Source organism: Mytilus trossulus, unplaced genomic scaffold (genome assembly GCF_036588685.1).
Source record: "Mytilus trossulus isolate FHL-02 unplaced genomic scaffold, PNRI_Mtr1.1.1.hap1 h1tg000085l___fragment_1__unscaffolded, whole genome shotgun sequence".
NCBI classification, from domain to species: Eukaryota; Metazoa; Mollusca; class Bivalvia; order Mytilida; family Mytilidae; genus Mytilus; species Mytilus trossulus.
This window is the reverse complement of record NW_026963295.1, coordinates 4,670,747-4,690,412: the sequence shown is the minus strand read 5'-3', so window position 1 is coordinate 4,690,412 and position 19,666 is coordinate 4,670,747. Positions and strand designations below refer to the sequence as shown.

Sequence of the window (19,666 nt, the reverse complement as noted above, 5' to 3'; positions counted from 1 at the left end):
ATCTGGTTATGAATTGTGGGAATTTGGTAACATTAGTAAGCTTTATAGACTTATATAAAATTTAGTATATCTAATGAGTTAAGCATTTTTTAACGTTTGTTCTTATGCTGTACTGTTATACCACTGACCCAGGTAAGGTAAGGGTAGGGATTATTATGTATGTATGTGTCTGTCCCAGGTCAGGAGCCTGTAATTCAGTGGTTGTTGTTTGTTTATGTGTTGCACAGTTGTTTTTTGTTTAATTTTTACATAAATAAGGCTGTATGTTTTCTCGTTTGAATTGTTTTACATTTCAGGGCCTTTTTTAGCTGAATATGCGGTATGGGCTTTGCTCATTGTTGAAGGCTATATGGCAACCTATAGTTGTTTATCTCTGTGTTATTTTGGTCTCTTGTTGCGAATTGTCTCAATGGCAATCATACCACATTTTCTTTTCTTACATTCAGCTGTGGTCTGTTCTTAGGTCGGGTTATTGCCTCTTTGACATATTACATACATTTGTTAAGGCATCTCTTCATAAGCATTAACACTGGCAGATTAAAATCCCTATGTCTCCTATTCTGCAGTTTTTTTTGCAGACTGGGCAACAATAAAAAATCAATATACATACGTTAATTTTGTGGAAATTGATTCCCAATAGAAATTTCTACACAAGAAATGGTTTCAAATTATTCTCATGAAAAAATTGACTGTCACCTCATTGCGTGAAGACATATTTCAATGGAGGCTGTGTCCTGGACCATATTTTACAGGGTATCTAATGTCAACTGCTTAGAACACTTTGCCACCTAAATTCCTTCCCTTTCTGAAAATTAGTTGTTCCATGGATTATGTTGCTCATGTTTAAGTTTTTTGTGTTCTGTTTTGTTGCATATTTTTTCATTATTGGTCTTGTGGACCCTTTGTCCTTAACCAATTCAATTACGCATCAGTCTTTAGCTTTTTATGTGGTGTTGTGTATTATGTTGTTTAATTTTGCTGTAATTTCTAATTTTTGCCATGTTATTGTCAGCTTGTTTTTGATATACGAGTTGGAAAACTGTAAACTCAGAAATTAGTGCATGCATTTATTAATGTAAAAGCACTTTTCACATGCAGTATTTTCTGAAATTCCAATAAAGATCTCAATTGTTTACCTTTTGTTCAACAATTATATCAATAAATGCACTCAAAATTTCTGAATTTACTCTATATTGTCTAGGTAATCTCAATGAAATACACTAAACTTAAGTTCATATTTCAATTGTTTAAAATAGAAAAAAGCAAAATAACAGCGCTTACCAATTGACTTTTACCATACATGTGAACCAAGATGCTAGGTGTAATAAAAAAAAACACAAAACGAACTGAGGTGTAACATTTGTCTATATTTCTATAGCATTATAACAGAGTAAATTTATTTTAACAGAAATTAACAAAATTTAAAATGATATGCAATAGAAAATAGCTATAAAAACATAGGTGTTATACATGTGCAAGGGCAGTTTGTAAAATAATATTGAAAACAAACATTAAATCATGTGGAAAACACAACTCAACACATTAGACACATACATTAGAACCGGTCTTTACATTCAAAACACATCCTTTTTATGGAAAACCAATCCACACAGTCGGGCATCATTTTAAAGATTTCATAAAAAACTGTCTGAGAGATCAAGAACTTTACATTTTGGTGGCAGGGGTGGTGGTCTTTCATGACTGGTTTCAGAAATTTATATCATATTCTGTTACTACACAGATTCTGTGGATTCATTACAGTGGCAGATCTAAGGGGAGGGTTCCGGGGGTTGGACCCCCCCCCCCCTCTTTTTTTTGAACGATCAATGCATTTGAATGGGGACATATTGTTGGAACTTCTCTTTGTCCTGGGTGGAGAGCACCCCCCCCCCCCCCCCCCCATTTTTAAATGGCTGGATCTGCCCCTGCATTATCATTATTGTTGTAGACTGGGAATGACAATGTGAAAATATCTGATTTATTCTTGGGTACATCTACAGCTTCAATCTCATGAATCCGTTTATAGGTAACTTCCAGGATGAATTATATAATTTAATATTTTCAAATTACCTTTTAATTAAGTTGAGACAGAGTTATTCGTTGTGATTATTTGAGTTTAAGTAGAATTGCCATATATATGCAAGTTATGCCATCACATGGTCCTTTAAATATACATAGGACAGAGAGCAAGTTAAACTTGAAGACATAACATAGATTTCCTTTACCTAGCATTATTGAAGTTTGTATATTAAACTCCAGATATATATATTTAAATATAGTATTATCAAGATGTTTATACATAGTTGGGTTATTCTTAAATTGACATGTACCCTTCTTCCCCTAAATCATTTATTCACTGCCAGAAACAGTATGTAACAGAGAAAATAACTAGAATCAGGATACAATACTGTTATATTCCAGGCTCTCTTAAACAAACCTGAATACAGTTACGTCTGTCATATTTCAAAAATTGTTCAACAACCTATATATAAGGTCAATTGTCAGTTTTATAATTGACACATTTTGTCCTCTATTTTTTGCAGAAAATAAATAACATTCAATTTAAATAGATTTTATTTGAATCAATTCGCCTTTTTCAAAGGATATACTCTGACACACTATTGTCTGTAATAAATAACGTCAATGACTAAATTATCTTATTAAATTTGACTGCATCTCATGTTAGTTAGTTTAAAAGTAGGGGATGTTTAACATCCTTCACAATTGATTAATGCTAGACGAGAAGGTCGGGTAGGTAGTTGGTAAATTTTAAGGTGGTACATAACACTACAGGGAGATAACTCTATAAAATCAGCTGCATAATTTTAATCATTTTTTATTGTGAAGGAAATACTAAGCTACTCATTGATCAAAATTATACTTTGTTAAACTGCTATATGTATCCAATAAATTTTTTCCAATAAAATTGTTGAATTTTTTTGATATTTTGAAATTTTTGTAAACTGGTCAAAGAAAATATTTTGTCAAAATTTCATGAAAATTAAACGGGCCAAATTAATTTTAGTCCAAGTGTTTGTTATCACCTTATGCTTAATAATTTTTAAAGTTTCCATAACATGCAAATATATGACAACCATTGATAATATGTTGATGTAGCATATTGGGAAAATCTAGATATTAAAATTTCGACAAAAATTATAAAAAATTGTTCTACTTGAATTTAACCTTACGAAGAGAATGCTGTTTACAAATTATTGTATGTATAAAAGTTGTCATTAAAATATTACATGAATTCATGAATGGATTCATTTAGTAATATTCCCTCAAACTTTCTAATTCATACATGATATTTGTTTGTTACAGCAATTGTCTCCCTTATTTTCATTCTTCACAACTGAGAAACATAAAAATTTGCCAACTTTTTAGGGTAAAGAACTACTACAGTAGTCATGGTAACCTGCTTATTTCAACTATGAAATAAATATTTCCAGTCAATAGTTAAAAAAAATATCATACCCAACAGAAACAAAAATCTAGCAAAACGGTAAATATATCTATATATTATATACATATATGAAATCACAAACGCACACAGGTGCATAAACATATTAGCACATGTTAACATATAATTGCATAAAATTCTATTTATATTGTTGAGGAAGAAAACACACTCGTGTATATTTAATTCAATAAATCAACATTTGATAATGAGCACACATACATATAAAAAGAAAAATGGTTAATAGAAAAGTTATACTGTGGATTCATTACTATTCGTTGAAAAACATATTTCGTCAATTTCCACAAATTTTAATGTTCATTGAAAAAATGCACACATTTATAGGCTTGTATGCAGTCTTCAACAAAACTGTGTAATCAAATTTCTATGAAATACAATTGTTTCTCAATCCAAGAAAACTGGTTCCAAAAGGAATAAATGAATCCACAGTTATATTTAAGGTGGTACCCAACACTTTCTCTAAAATTAATTTGGCTTGTTTAATTTTCATAAAATTTTGTCAACGTATTTACTTTAATCCTTTGACAAAAGTAAAAAAAAATCAAAAATTTTGAACCAACCGTTTTGTCAGAAAAATTACACTGGTTATATAGCAGTTTGACAAACACTAATTTTGATCATTTTGAAGCTTTATATTTCTTCACAAGGTTACGTAATTAAAACGTTTAGCTGATAATACAGAGTTATCTCCCTGGAGTAATAGGTACCACCTTAAACAATGAAATGAAAGCAACATATTGTACTACTTCACACATGAGAATATTCATGAATCACATTAGGATTATTATAATGCAAATAACATTTTCTAAACTATAATTTTAAAATTCAATAATCACAAGTTTTTTATGGGCATATATACTATCGTTTCAACATATACCACTATGGTGAGCCTACAAACATTCGGTTATGAGTTCCAGAAATAAATATAGCACTTAAAGTCAAAAGCTGAATAGACTCTAAGAAAAAACTACTTTAAGGTTGTGTGAGTTTTCGAAGGAAGACTTTTGTCGCCTGCTGTTTCCAAATAACATAACCAAAACTAGCTAAGTTTATGATTTGGTATGGGAACCCTGGAAAAATTATTTGGATAAGGAATAAAAATAGCAAGTGTACAACTCCATGCATGTTTGGTCAAATTCTTTCTCCCCATTTTATGAGTTGACAAACTATTTAATTGATTACAAAACAAGCTACTTCATCACAATTTTTTAAAATTTCTTTCTAAATCACAAATTTACGATAGATGTGTATTTTCTACTCTTAATTTGTGCAATTTTCACTAATCAACTTTAATCTACATATAAAATCCATTTGCAGAATATAACTTTACCATCGGAATTCAATCACCCATTATTCATTCATTTACAGGGAAGAAATAAAGACCAAACACTTTCATAAATACAATAATACATGAGGTGAAAGGAGTAGGGGCCTTAAATTCAATAATACATGAGGTGAAAGGAGTAGGGGCATAAAGACGTTCACAAATGCAATGATACATGAGGTGAAGGAGTAGGGGCTTAAAGGCCCATTATTGGCCCCAAAATAAAAAGGTTTTGAAAATGACTTACTAAATATGGTGGGAAAAGAAAAAAAATGCCTCAATATCATTGTACTCAAGGCCTGTGTTTCAAAATGATAGTACAATTGATGGTTAAATTAAGGATATTTATATGATCCTTATTCGTACCACCTTTTGTGAAATGCAGGTCTTGACACATTAGATCACAAGTTTTGGACAATAAGAAATAATTCTGTCTTGTCAATCATCGGAAGATATCAATTTGTAATGTTTCTCTTTAACTCATTCGCTTGTTTGTCTCTCAAGGTATACATCTGTATAAATATAGGGATCTAAGTTTTGTAGCTACTGGGCCTTTAATGTCAGCCTTTCTACTGGTTTCCTGTTACTGTTCACCATAGCTTCACAAAAGACATTTTATTAAATCCTGGTGACTTTTTACATTCCCAGTATTTCCCAAGGTATTCATAACTCTCTTTTCCTGTTTTCCTGGGGAAAAAAGAAACATTTATGACAAAAGAAGTATGGATAGCTGTTATATATCCACAAGTTTACTGGTGTGGTCCATGTTAATTAGATTTTAACTTGGACTGTTTGTAGTGCTTTTGGACTTTTATGGTAATTTATCGTTATAAACTGCTATGGCATTGCCAGTTCCTCTTCCGACTTGATTTTTTTTTATGTCTCTTTAAATACTTTAGTTTTTTGGTGTTTTTTTTTTTTATCTAAAAAACGCCTATAATTTGTTGGTGGATTTGTCATTTACACCTAGATCAGGATCTAATTACCTTGCCAGAGTACCTTAATTTTTCCACAGTTTTTCTTAGTGTTCGTGCACTTCTTTGTCCTTCTGTAATTGATCATTAATTTCCATGTTGTTTTCTCCATCTTTAATTTGTCATGCCTTCTTGATATTTTCCTTCCTATTCTTTTTTTTTTTTTAATTTGAAAACTCTGCCCCATTTTTGCACCTGTCCCAAGTCAGGAGCCTCTGGCCTTTGTTAGTCTTGTATTATTCTAATTTTAGTTTCTGTACAATTTGGAAATTAGTATGGCGTTCATTATTGCTGAACTAGTATATAATTGTTTAGGGGCCAGCTGAAGGACAACTCCAGTTGCGGAAATTTCTCACTACATTGAAGACCTGTTGGTGACCTTCTGCTGTTGTTTTTTCTATGGTCGGGTTGTTGTCTCTTTGACACATTCCCCATTTCCATTCTCAATTTTATTTAACTTTCACTTACTTAAACCACATAGGACTGTAATCTAATCCTTCTGTTTCTCTTTTCTTCCTTCTTTCTCTCTGCAGATGTTCTAACCTTGTCTTCTCATTCTCAGCATCATGAATCTTTCCTTCCTCTAATAGTCTTAAATTATAAATTAATACAATATAATATAAAAATAATTATTAGAATTACCAAATGTTCAAACTTTTAATATGAGGAATAATTTTATTCAAAGTTTCTTTTTTAAAATGTGAAGAATATGAAATATTAATACATATCATTGATCTATTCGAAGTAGTTCCTATTATACAAATGGGATTACCATATTCCCATCAACCATTATATATGTACAAATTTTAAATGCACATTTTGACTAGTATAAACAAAATTTTTGTGACTTCAACGAGTACATATATCGTTGTTAACATGTAAATCTTGAATTATCTCTTACATAGACACATCAAGCTATTAAAGAGGAATATCTAGAACATAAACCTGCAAAGTCATTTGGAAAAGGCAACATATCAAAGTATATGAGAAATAGTGAGTTTACTGCAGTATACTGAAATTCAGAAATTATTATCAGCATTTATTATTGCGATTTTTAAAGAATTAACAAAAATGTGAGGTATCAGGAAAAGCTTCATACAGAAATATGTTTCAGATATATATCAGAATGTGAGTTCTAATTATTAGGAAACTCCCACAGAAGCAATATTAACATTAGTAAAAACCTGAAATAATTTATTTATTTACAGTACTTATTGACTTAACAGCAAATATTTTACTAGCAATAAAACCTTTTCTCATCTATGTGGCTATGGAACTTTGAATCTTTATAATGATACAGAAGACTTTTACCTTTGATCGTGTCTAAACCTTGTGTCTGTCGGTGGCAGTGTCTTAGCATCATCAGGGTCCAATTCATTTAATTCTATTGCTTACCTTTGATCGTGTCTGAACCTTGTGTCTGTAGGTGGCAGTGTCTTAGCATCATCAGGGTCCTACTCATTTAATTTTATTGCTTACCTTTGATCATGTCTGAACCTTGTGTCTGTCGGTGGCAGTGTCTTAGCATCATCAGGGTCCAATTCATTTAATTCTATTGCTTACCTTTGATCATGTCTGAACCTTGTGTCTGTAGGTGGCAGTGTCTTAGCATCATCAGGGTCCAATTCATTTAATTCTATTGCTTACCTTTGATCGTGTCTGAACCTTGTGTCTGTAGGTGGCAGTGTCTTAGCATCATCAGGGTCCAACTCATTTAATTCTATTGCAAATCTGGTAAAGCCATAATACAGCTCATAATCATCTGGCATGGCACCTGTTTAAGAATACAGATGATTAAAATCAGACAAACTGATTTTCACAAATAATCAGTATGATATGGAAAATACAATTGGAAAACAATCACATTATTCTATTTTGTTCAATGTTATGGTTGTCTTTTTGAAATTGTTTTACATCTCACCTCTTATGTCATTGATTTTGTATTTTAATTGTGTCTTAGATCAAATTTGTTTGTTCAGTGTATTTTCACTTCTTTGTGTTAATATGTCTTTTGATTAAGTTCAGCAATTTCAATTGGTATTTTATAGTGTCTTTCTATGTTGTGATGTTATACCATTGTTTCAAGTAAGGGTGAAAGTTGGTACCTATTAACCCTTTCACAGATAACTGCCCAGACAGAAGCTACTCTGAAAAGATGGCTTCCCTGGCTACTATTACTCAAGTGGGAGATCTTCATAATAAATGTCAATAAAAACTTGTCTGTAGTTATTTGTGTTTTTATTTCATCATTTTCATTCACTAACACCATGTTTTGTTCATGTTTTGATAATTTTTTCTTCATAAAATATTCAAATTTTCGACATTATCTTGGTGAAATTCTCAAAATTCTGCTCTTAGACGCAAAATCGTAATTTTTTAACCTAAAACGGCAAAATTTAAAAAAATTTAATGAGGCTGTACAAATTCCTTACACTGAACGATGTCCATTCCAAGTATTTTGTACATAAAACGATATCTTATGTCAAAAAAGTATACTAGTTTGGCTTCAATTCTTCCATATTCTTTCAAATTGTTTTCCCCCTCATTTCAAATTCTCGTAAATTCCTTAAATTTCCTCGGATTTTGACACAGTTTTCAACAAATGGAGGCGCCTTGTTTAAACTTTCATCTGGGTATTCAACAAATAAAGATAACTTGTGTTTGCACTGTTTTCAGTGGGAAATATAAAAGAGGTATTCCGATCCCGGTAAAACGGGACTCATTGTCAGCTGTCTGAAGCGTGAATCCCGGTAAACCAGGACTCATCGGCGAAAGGGTTAAAACGTTTAAACCAGCTGCATTTGTTTGCACCTGTCCTAGGTCAGGAACCTGATGTTCAGTGGTTGTAGTTTGTTGATGTGATTAATAAGTGTTTCTCGTTTTTATATAGATTAGACCGTTGGTTTTCCCGTTTGAATGGTTTTCACACTAGTCTTTTTTTGGTGCCCCTTATAGCTTGCTGTTCGGTAAGAGCAAAGGCTCTATGTTGAAGACAGTACTTTGACCTATATTGGTTTACTTTTACAAATTGTCCTTGGCATTAAATTTTTGAACAGCCCTTAATCCAACCATCCTTACTTACCGGGTCTCCATACTAATTTACTGGTGGCCTGATGATGATTGCCACCATGATGAGTACCACAGTATAAAGCTTCGTTCCACTTCCCTGATAGATGATGGACCACCTTCCCTTCAGGACTGTTTATATGACCATGGATCTCATGTCGTTTTGAGGACCAGCTGCTAGCCTACAAAAAATAACAGAAAGGTAAGAACTTTTAAACATTTGTAATATGTTGAATATTTAAAATTGTGGTTAACTTATATTAAGGAATGCACCCAAATGACATTCTACAATTTATAAATAATCCACATTATATTGAGTTACTAAAGAACTGTATTGAACGGGGAAATAAAAAGTGACCACTTTATGTCTACTAACCTTTTTAAATGTAAGTTCACAGGTAATATTGACCTCTCCATAGTGACCAATCTATCTCTACTCACCTTTTTAAATGTTAGTTTACAGGTGATATCTCCACAGGTGATATTAACCTCTCCGTAATGATCGACCCATCGTTGACCTCCCAGTAAGTTATGAACACATGTGGTAACTTTGTTCCATCTATATTGCTCGTTCCACCTGAAATATTAATTTCAAAATTATTACTGAAGCCTAACACATTTCATTTCTAGTCTGATGATATGTTAAAAGAATCGTGTGCAGCTTTCTCATTTTTTCCAATGAGTTTCGACTTGCCTAAATATAATAAGATATCTCCAAATCTTTTGAGTTTGTACCAAACACCTTGACTAATGTCAATTTGGCTCTCTTAATTTTCATCGAATTTGACAAAATATCTACTTTGAACCCTCAATAAAAATATAGATAATTCAATCTTGATCCTCACACTTTGACAATTACTAATTTTGATCATCCAGAAGCTTACAATTCCATTAGCAATAGAATGTGATTAAAACGTTCAACTGATTTTGCAGCATTATTTCCCTGTAGTATATTGTACCACTTTAAAGTAAATTCTTTCCTTTTGTTAGAAAAAAATATTTTTCTAAATTATAACACTAATTCTGTCAATCAATCCTAAGTTTTGCTGGATTTTGTTGTCATTATAGCCAATACAATCTTGACAAAACTACAAGCATCCCGATAATGTCTCTATAAAAGTAAACAAAGAAATAAAAACTTACTTTGGAAGAACTAGATTGACAATGCCTACAGGTTGTATTTCCATAGATTTTCCCCAAAATCTTGTCTTTATTCGAGTTTCTGAAAATTATAAAATTACTTTAGTGGCTAAACTATATGCAAACATTGTTTTATTTTTTAAATCTGACAATTTCTATAAAATTCCTGTCTAGATCAAATGCTGATTAAAATATTCTATAAATGTAAGATTGTATACCAAGAAAGACAAAGGAGTAGGTCCAGTAAAACCCCTTTGTGGCCCCAAAATATAGCAGTTTTACAAAATTGTTAAAATGTTATCTTTTAGTTATTCATTGGACAGCAGAATGCTTATGCTAAATAAAAATGGGCTGTTTTTGACAATACAATGCACATATATCGTGTACCAGCACCATAAAGTCATGCTAAATTACTGAAATCCTCACAATTCTAGCATTTTAGTTAAATTTTGAAAGGTTTTAGTAGAAAACGAAAGTGGCCACATTCGTATTCATCCTCAATATTGAAATGTAAGTTGTATTTTATGATAATACATAACACATATAAAGGTTGAGGATGAACACGGATGCGGCCACTTTCATTTTTGACAAAAAACATCTGAAAATTGACATATTTCGGCATATTTGGTAGATTTTTCACATTTGAGCTTGAGGCATGATATAAACATTTTAAAAGTCATTTGGGCCAAAATGAATTGATTTTTGTACTTTTCATAAAGTATCAACTAATAGTGTGATAAATAAAATTTGTAATGAAAAAAACTAATGTTTCATTTTTTGCTAATTTTTTTGTACCCTTGAGCTTCCTTAATAAGATTATTAATGCTTTTTCTTGTCATTATGTTAATGTTGTTTTTGTCACAAATTGTATAAGTTGGTTAATATGGCAATACAAGTTTGATTTGATTTGATTTGGTATTTTAGAAGTTCAGTATATTGTTAGTGTTAGCTACTCATTATAACTCACCTTGCCAAAATATAAAGTTTTTAGAATCACAGTAACAAGCAGATATTGGAGGATGGTGGCTAACCTGAAATTCAAGAAAATTCAGTTAAGACTCAAATTTCTGTAAATCTACATGTATTTATATTTGGAACTAGCCAGGAAGTAGTTTTAACACCATCACATTTGGGACCCTATCAAGTCTTGGTGTCTGGGCAATGTGTTGTTCATCACTTCTTTTATTTATACAAGTATATACTTATCTAGTGTATTTTGGTGCTGGTGGTTGATATGCTCTGTTGTACTGTCCAGTATTTTGGGTAATTTTTGTTTATATGTTTCGGTCATTTATTGATTTTTATTTACTGACTGTCACTGTTCAATCTTTCTTTCTATAATTTCGAATGAGTATCAGTTCCCAAATTTATTATTTGAAACATGTCTAAAATGGTTTTTTTTACCTTCTGCACAAATTTACAATTGCACAGCAGTGGATTAAAATGTCTATTTGTACCTGTTCTGCCACAAATCTCCATCCTTTATCTGGCCTATCACATTCATACGTCTCACCCAGCAGTGGATTGAAAGGTTTGTGACCAGCTCTGTACCCTGTACTTGCATAACTACTGACTGCAAATGCAGCTACATGGATCTGTAATATAAAGTCATAGTTAATGTGACTGTAACTTCTTTTTTTCTAGAACCTCTACTTTCACATGTCTTTTTTAATAACATTGTTTGTTCGTATTCTGATGGTAACTGTGGATTCATTTATATTCGTGGGTATCAATTTTCGTGGATAGCTGAAAGCTAGCATATTCGTGGATATTTGATTTCGTGGTGTTGCCAATCTCTGTATACAAAGCCTATTGAAAATATCATATTCGTTAAACATTTGAATTCGTGCTTCACCGCTATCCACGAAACCCATGAAAATTGGTATCCAACAAATAATAATGAATCCACAGTATTATTCAAGAATTGAAAGAGGCAGAAATTACACCAAATACACATCATGTTATTTCAGATTGGTTTCACATCTAAATTTATTTTTTTTAAATATCAAAATTTTAAAGACAATTGTTTTTTAAGTACTCCTACCTTAATTTTTCTCAAAATAATCTGAAATTGATTCTTTACTGAATACATTCTACTCTAAAGGATAACATTAAGGTTAATTCAAGATGAATTTTATTAATAAAAACCAACCATTCGTTCATAAGGATCTTCTAATCCAACAGCTTTTTCTATTAACTCGTTGTATTCAAGTTCTTCACATAATCTCTGAAAATAAAAGCAAAAAGAGCATATTTACAAATTTGTATTCTCATAGGTAGTCTGAAAACAGCCAAAAGAGTAGTGATAGCACAGTTGGCTTTTGTTCAAATATCTAAAAATAGAAATCTGAAAGCATCAATATTTTGTGACGCAATCATTACAACAAACAAAGAATGTCTGTGCTTTATTTCAATACAAAAGAACTTGTAAAGCAAACAAGATGAACTTACAGTAATTTTCAAAATTTAAAAGCCTCAATATTTTCAATTTTTGTGAAGCAATCATCATTTCCAATGAAATGAATTTCTGATCTCTTTCCATACAAGGAACTTTAAAAGCTAACAAAATCTGGTTATCATTCCCTCATCTTTCATCTGTGTTAAGTATTAAATTTTCCTGTATAACATGTACTGTTTTTATGTGCCTACCTGTAGCATACTAAGTGGTTCGTTCAGTGTGATTGGCATAGAGATTTTAGACAGATCTTTTCCTATGTTTTTATATGTGCCTACCTGTAGCATACTAAGTGGTTCGTTCAGTTTAATTGGCATAGAGATTTTAGACAGATCTTTTCCTATGTTTTTATATGTACCTACCTGTAGCATACTAAGTGGTTCGTTCAGTGTGATTGGCATAGAGATTTTAGACAGATCTTTTCCTATGTTTTTATATGTGCCTACCTGTAGCATACTAAGTGGTTCGTTCAGTGTAATTGGCATAGAGATTTTAGACAGATCTTTTCCTATGTTTTTATATGTGCCTACCTGTAGCATACTGAGTGGTTCGTTCAGTGTGATTGGCATAGAGGTTTTAGACAGATCTTTTCCTATGTTTTTATATGTGCCTACCTGTAGCATACTTAGTGGTTCGTTCAGTGTAATTGGCATAGAGATTTTAGACAGATCTTTTCCTACGTTTTGTATGTGCCTACCTGTAGCATACTGAGTGGTTCGTTCAGTGTAATTGGCATAGATATTTTAGACAGATCTTTTCCTACATTTTGTATGTGCCTACCTGTAGCATACTGAGTGGTTCGTTCAGTGTAATTGGCATAGATATTTTAGACAGATCTTTTCCTACGTTTTATATGTGCCTACCTGTAGCATACTGAGTGGTTCATTCAGGGTAATTGGCATGGAGATTTTAGACAGATCTTTTCCAATGTTTTTATATGTGCCTACCTGTAGCATACAAAGTGGTTCGTTCAGTGTTATTGGCATGGAGATTTTGGACAGATCTTTTCCAATGTTTTTATTTATATGTGCCTACCTGTAGCATACTGAGTGGTTCGTTCAGTGTAATTGGCATAGAGATTTTAGACAGATCTTTTCCTATGTTTTTATACAAGAGATTCCATAGACTTATATCACCAGTGTCTGGTTTAGGAACAGGTAACTTTGATCTCCGCCCTGTCTCAAATGAATCTGATAGCTGGTCTTCTGATACTGAAATGTACAAGTCAAAACTAATTTCTCTATTTTAAAGCAGCCAGTAATAAATTAATTACATCAGCATAAACATGCTGTTTCCCTTCTTAAACATTTTGTGGGACTGTGTCATATGCAAATTGGTTATTTTAAGGTGGTACATAACACTACAGGGAGATAACTCTGTAAAAATCAGCTGAACGTTGTAATCATGTTTTAATTGATAAGGATATATTAAGCTTCTAGCTATAGATATCAAAATTAGTGTCTGTCAAATTGTTATATATGCAATGATTTTTTTTCAAATAAAGTGTCTGGTTCATTTTTTTTCTAATTTTTATATTTTTGCCAAAAGGTGAAAGACAGTAAATAAAGTGTAAAAAAATTACAAAAATTAAATGAGCCAAATTATTTTTTGACAAGGTATTTGATACCACCTTAATAGATCAATGTGTAAGATTTTGTTTTAATTTTCTTTCATCCTGTTCACCTATAAGCACATACCCTGTTGAGGATACTGTAAAATCATATTTTTTATAAATATCAGAATAAAAGTCAAGATATCCTACTGTTCATTGGTAGGAAAGATTACATGTGATAATCTGAGAAAAATTTCAAAATGATATACATGTACCTAACACAACCAGCATTTGTGTTTATATTAAAAAAAAAAAAGGGTAGTATTCCTGATCAGACAAAAGTATATATTTACCACTATGAACAGCAGTATAATCCGTGTCATTCTCTTCACTGGAGATTTCATCTTCGTCTGATTGCTACAAAATATAAAACAACATAAATATTTCATTTTAGAAATTATATCAAATTTAATATTCATATCTCACTGAATATAAACCCAATTCTATAGAATTTAGCTTATGATATATAGAATAACCATACATTGTCTCAAAATATCAATGTTATTTGTACAAGGCTTAGAAACAGGTAGAAAGCGAGGCTGTGCCGAGTACAAATAACATTGATATTTCGAGACAATGTATGGTTATTCTTTATATACTGCAACTCTTATAACTGTTTTAAATGAAAAAAACATCGATTTTTTATTTGGAGAGGACAACATTAAATTTCCGCGAACCTTTTATAGGAGCGGACAACGTTAAATTTCCGCGAACCTGTATGTTTTATTGACGTCATAAATAAAACTCTACAGAAAGTCATTTTCAACGTCATAAACAAGGTGATATACGGTCAGTGACTGTATATCACATATGAATATACGGTCAATGCTATTTGACTGCTCAAATAGCACAGCTGCAGTATATAATACAATATTTCAATAGGGAACAATACATAAAAAAAAAAATTGAGTTCTATACCATGTATACAAAGATGAACATATAACAGGCTATTATTAGAACTTGGAATTATTTTTAATTATGGAATTTGCTTGATTTCTTGTTATTAAAATGTTTAATAAATTCCATGTTTATTCTGTACTGAAATGTTCTGTGCTGCGCACAACACTTTCTATTACAAAGAAAATAGTATATTTTCAATAGAATGTACTGTGCCACGCACAACACTATCTAACCAAAATACATTGTATGGAAAGTGTTGTAAACCGCTCAAAAGATTATAATACCAAATAAACATGGAATTTATTAAAAATTTTAAACACAAGAAATTATGCAAATTCCATAATTGAAAATAATTCCAAGTTCAAATAATAGCCTGTTTTATATGTCATTTTGAAAAGCTGTACCTTCATGACCAAAAGTTGGCTGAAAGTCAGTATTTTTGTTAAAATAATAGTATAAAGGTTGATCATTTTAAATCTAATGCATTAATTTGGGATACTGAAAATAAATTTTTCATTGAAAATGTATGATAGAGATTGATGTTACAACACTTTTGTGTTTCAGTCTCAATATGATCCTTCAACCCAATCAAGAACCCCAGCATACACCTTCAGATGATGAAGGAACTGATAATGACTAGGCAGTGTGGCCTTTACTCATTGTTGAAGGCTGTACTGTGACCTATAGCTGTTAATTTCTGTGTCATTTGATCTCTTGTGGAGATTTGTCTCATTGGCAATTATACCAAATCTTTTTTATATTAACTGAAGGACAATAGTTGTGTTTAAGCATATTAAGAAATTATTTTGTTCTTGATGTTGATTCCAAATTAAGGATATATTTTAACACATTATAGCATTGTGAGCAAAGCATATTAATTTTTATTATAATCTAAATATCATGTACAATCATCAGAAATACAATATTTTAGTACTGATACCAGGCATTTTGAAATATATGTTGAAGATAGTTATTTTCCCCATAATTATTACAAATTAGTATTTGTTAAGTGCTCCCAAGTTAGGAGTATTATAAATATGAGAGGTAGAAAAGGAAGTGATGCAATCTTGTTTATGTTCGAAGATGATTTTTTTTCAGAAGCAGGGAAATAAAACCGAACATTGATATTTTTTCAACAAGCAAACTGTTTAATTAATGTGTACTTTATTATAGTTGTTTAGGTGTTCATAACCATTTTGAGTGGAACATATATAGATCTGTGCATACCTGCCAACTTTTCAAAATGCTCATGGGGGTTTTACGTGAAAGATGGTTTTTATAGTCCTACAAAACCTTCAAGGGGGCCTTCAAATATATTGAAATGTGTGTTTTTTTTTTATTCTTCATGCTTTAACAAGTTCATAGCCATTGTTAAATTATTTGTTTTCTTTAAAATAGTGGACAAAATTGCTCTTACAAAATTTCCATTTGGGAGCCTCCATGGCAAATAGTGACAGTTGGTGGGTATGTCTGTGTGTTTTCTTTATGTATCAAATATCTAATATTTGTTCAATTATCAGATCTTCAATCACTAAATTAGCAGGATCCAATTATCAAGAGGCAATAAAACTATCAAAGGATTAATGGACCATTGTGTCATTTGTTAGTTAAAAAGAGTGTTTATAGAATACAAGCACTATGTGGCAATTTTAGCACAAACGTGAACGTGGAAAGACAAATAATATGAACATTTATTTTTGAAAAGTTTTTTTTGGCTTCGCAGCGCAGAAGGGCTAGCATAATGGAACAAACAACAGTAAAACCATTCCATTTTAAGAAGGCTTGTATATTTCCAAGGAGCATAACTCTTACAATGCCTTTGATATAATTTCATTACAATTCTTCAAAAACAACACCATTCTCCATATAATCAATATTTCCCACAGGGCATAACTGCTTTAAAAATTGGTTGCATCTTAGACATTGCTGTTATAAACCTTTGATAAGTTTCATAAAAATATTGCAAGATTTGTACACTTGAGAGAGCTTATAATGCAATTTTCTATAGAATTTGCATTTCGAAGGGACATAAGTCCTGAAAAAATAATTAATAAGCACTGGTTTACATCTTGTCCACGACAATACTGGTATAAATGGATGGATACATGAACAGTTGCACAGACACATGCATGGACACCTAGCCTTGAAGGCATAAAACTTTGCTCAGCGCTTGGAGCACAAAAATCATGCTCGAAACATGAAATCCAGCAATTTGATTGGTTGATTTTCGAGTCTGAGTACAAAAATCATAAGTTTTATGACCGTGAGGCCTGGTATTTGCATGTTATTGGCACAGCTTTGTGATGGGAATGAAAATGCATTATGAAATACATTTTGAATGAAATTTGTATAAATAAAAAACAATGAAGGAGTAAAATTCAAGAATAGACAGTTTACAGATTTGCAGGATTTCAGAGAGATTTGGGAATAATATTTCACACCTGGAAAGGAACCACAACCATTAAAATAATCATGATAATATATCTATTAATTTCTGGAATACAGTTGTAAGACCATAAAGTTTTCGATCAGTTTGGAGAGGATAACATGGATAAATATAATTTAAACCAACAAATAAATGCTAATATTTTCAACACTGTAAAACATATCCATCCTTCAAAATGTGTCCCTGTAATGTTTGCGACTGGATTTGTTTTTCGAATAACAAATGTTATAAATAGCAATGAACGTGTTTGGTGTTTTTAAAGTATGGATTCATAAAAAATACACCTTTTTGACATCTTTCACCTAATCATGTTTTGGAGTTCAGTAACTTCAAATGTTCATGTTTCAGGGAATGGACACATTTTTGGGGATGGACAAATTTCTAGGTGTTACATATTCAAATGTAACAAATTAATGGGTTAAAATAATAAAACTTGAGATAACTCAAAACTCCTAATAATTTGAAAAAAAATCTAAGTGATATGAAATAACGTCAGGTTGTTTTCTTACCGAATACAAAAGCTGAAAATTTAATTTGTGGTTAATTTATACATAAACTCATCAAAGATACCAGGACTAAATTTTGTATATATACGCCAGACGCACGTTTCATCTACAAAAGACTCATCAGTGAGGCTCGAATCTTAAAAAGTTAAAAAGGCCAAATAAAGTACGAAGTTGAGCATTAAGGACCAAAACTCCTAAAAGTTTTGCCAAATCTAGCTAAGGTAATCTATGCCTGAGGTAAAAAAAAGCCTTAGCATTTCAAAAATTCTAAATTTTGTAAACAGTTGATTTATAAATATAACCATATTAATGATAATTCATCATGTTCATGTCATTTTTTGTTTAATAATTATAGAATAATAACAACTAGAACTGCAAGATAATGCTCAACAATGATACCAACTTTAGGCATGCTTATCAGCCTATAAAGAGAAAAGAATCTTAAGCCCCTTAAACTTTTAAACAGTAATTCATGATCGCAAAAAGCCTGATAATAAATTACAGGAAACTTCAATCTTATTCTGAGTTACCTAGAAAAATGGGACTACAGTGACTGGAGAAAATAATATACCACAGATTACTGGAAAAATAACAGTTCACAAATTGAATATAGATATGAAAGACCACAAAATGACTAGAAAAATAACGGACCACAATGTTGGTAGAGAAATAAAAGATCAAATTGGTTAGAGGAATAACTGAACACAAAGTGACTAGGGTCAAACAAATCTTGAATTGGCTTTAGAATCAACAGACTACAAATTGGCTATAGAGATAGTTTACCACAAAGTGGCTATAGAAATAACAGACCACAAAGTGGCTATAGAAACCACAAATTGGAACAGAAATAACTGACATACTGTATAGCGGGTTATTTTCGCAGAGTGTAAATTTTTCGCAGATAGAACAAAATCGCCAATTGCAAAGTGTACATGCAGAGGTATTGATAAAAGTTGACAATCTGCCAAATTTATAACCGCCAAAATATTTCGTATACCTTTTTAATAAAAAGCCCCAAAATTTAAACCAGTGAAAATAACCCGCTACAGTATCAAGTTTTTTATTTAGCAAAATATTCCATGATGAAATTTTGAAACAATATTTTAGAAATGGGTAGAAAAAAAGTAGACATAATAAACTTATAATTCAGCAAAATATTCCAGGGTGATGTTATGAAACATGATCTTAGTAATCCTTCATAGCTTTTGCTTCTTATTAGGAAGTAACATTGGACCATGGCTAAGGAAGCCTTTTATTTTACATTGCTTCTATATCCAAGGAATTGAATACAAATTCCTTGTGAAATTTGTTCCATACACACCTCAGAAGACGATTCACTGGCTGTCTCTCGCCCCTCCTCAGCATCATAGTACTCTGATATAGAACAACTTTCTGTTGATAAAGACTGTGATAAAACATGGTCGTGGTCCTTCAAATAATAAATAAATAAAACTTAATGAATTGTAGATAAAGATATGGATAAACTAATAATTAATAAAGATTTTTTCTAAATCTGTTTTGAAATGACATACAAATAATATTAACATAATTAAAATTTGGGTGTTTTCTGCTTTTCTTGTCTTGGTTTTTTTTTCAAATGAAACATTTATATGGCTTCAAATCAAAAGAAAAACAGAGTGCTGGTGAAGATTTTGGAAAGTTTACCCCAAGTCAGGGCTGTTCCCTGAAAATGGAGGTTGACAGGTAGAAAGTTAGTTTTAATTTTTTGAGATGGGTTGATGGTCATTTACGGTTTGATCAT

General features: G+C 31.4%; 1 protein-coding gene across 4 annotated transcripts in view; it reads right to left on the bottom strand.

Moving 5' to 3' along the window:
- Positions 1-3,152: 3,152 nt before the first annotated feature.
- The window catches only part of LOC134699805 (oxysterol-binding protein-related protein 6-like), a 48,169-nt gene continuing 31,655 nt past the window's right edge, over positions 3,153-19,666 (bottom strand). For all 4 annotated transcript variants that reach the window (XM_063561219.1, XM_063561218.1, XM_063561221.1 and 1 more), the window contains 12 exons: positions 19,226-19,333; positions 14,346-14,409; positions 13,476-13,651; positions 12,138-12,212; positions 11,443-11,580; positions 10,953-11,016; positions 9,989-10,067; positions 9,287-9,422; positions 8,862-9,027; positions 7,427-7,553; positions 6,248-6,370; positions 3,153-5,492 (listed from right to left, as the gene is read on the bottom strand). In XM_063561219.1, coding sequence (XP_063417289.1) covers positions 5,396-5,492; positions 6,248-6,370; positions 7,427-7,553; positions 8,862-9,027; positions 9,287-9,422; positions 9,989-10,067; positions 10,953-11,016; positions 11,443-11,580; positions 12,138-12,212; positions 13,476-13,651; positions 14,346-14,409; positions 19,226-19,333 — 1,353 coding nt within the window. In that variant the 3' untranslated portion in view covers positions 3,153-5,395. The remainder of the gene's footprint in view (positions 5,493-6,247; positions 6,371-7,426; positions 7,554-8,861; positions 9,028-9,286; positions 9,423-9,988; positions 10,068-10,952; positions 11,017-11,442; positions 11,581-12,137; positions 12,213-13,475; positions 13,652-14,345; positions 14,410-19,225; positions 19,334-19,666) is intronic.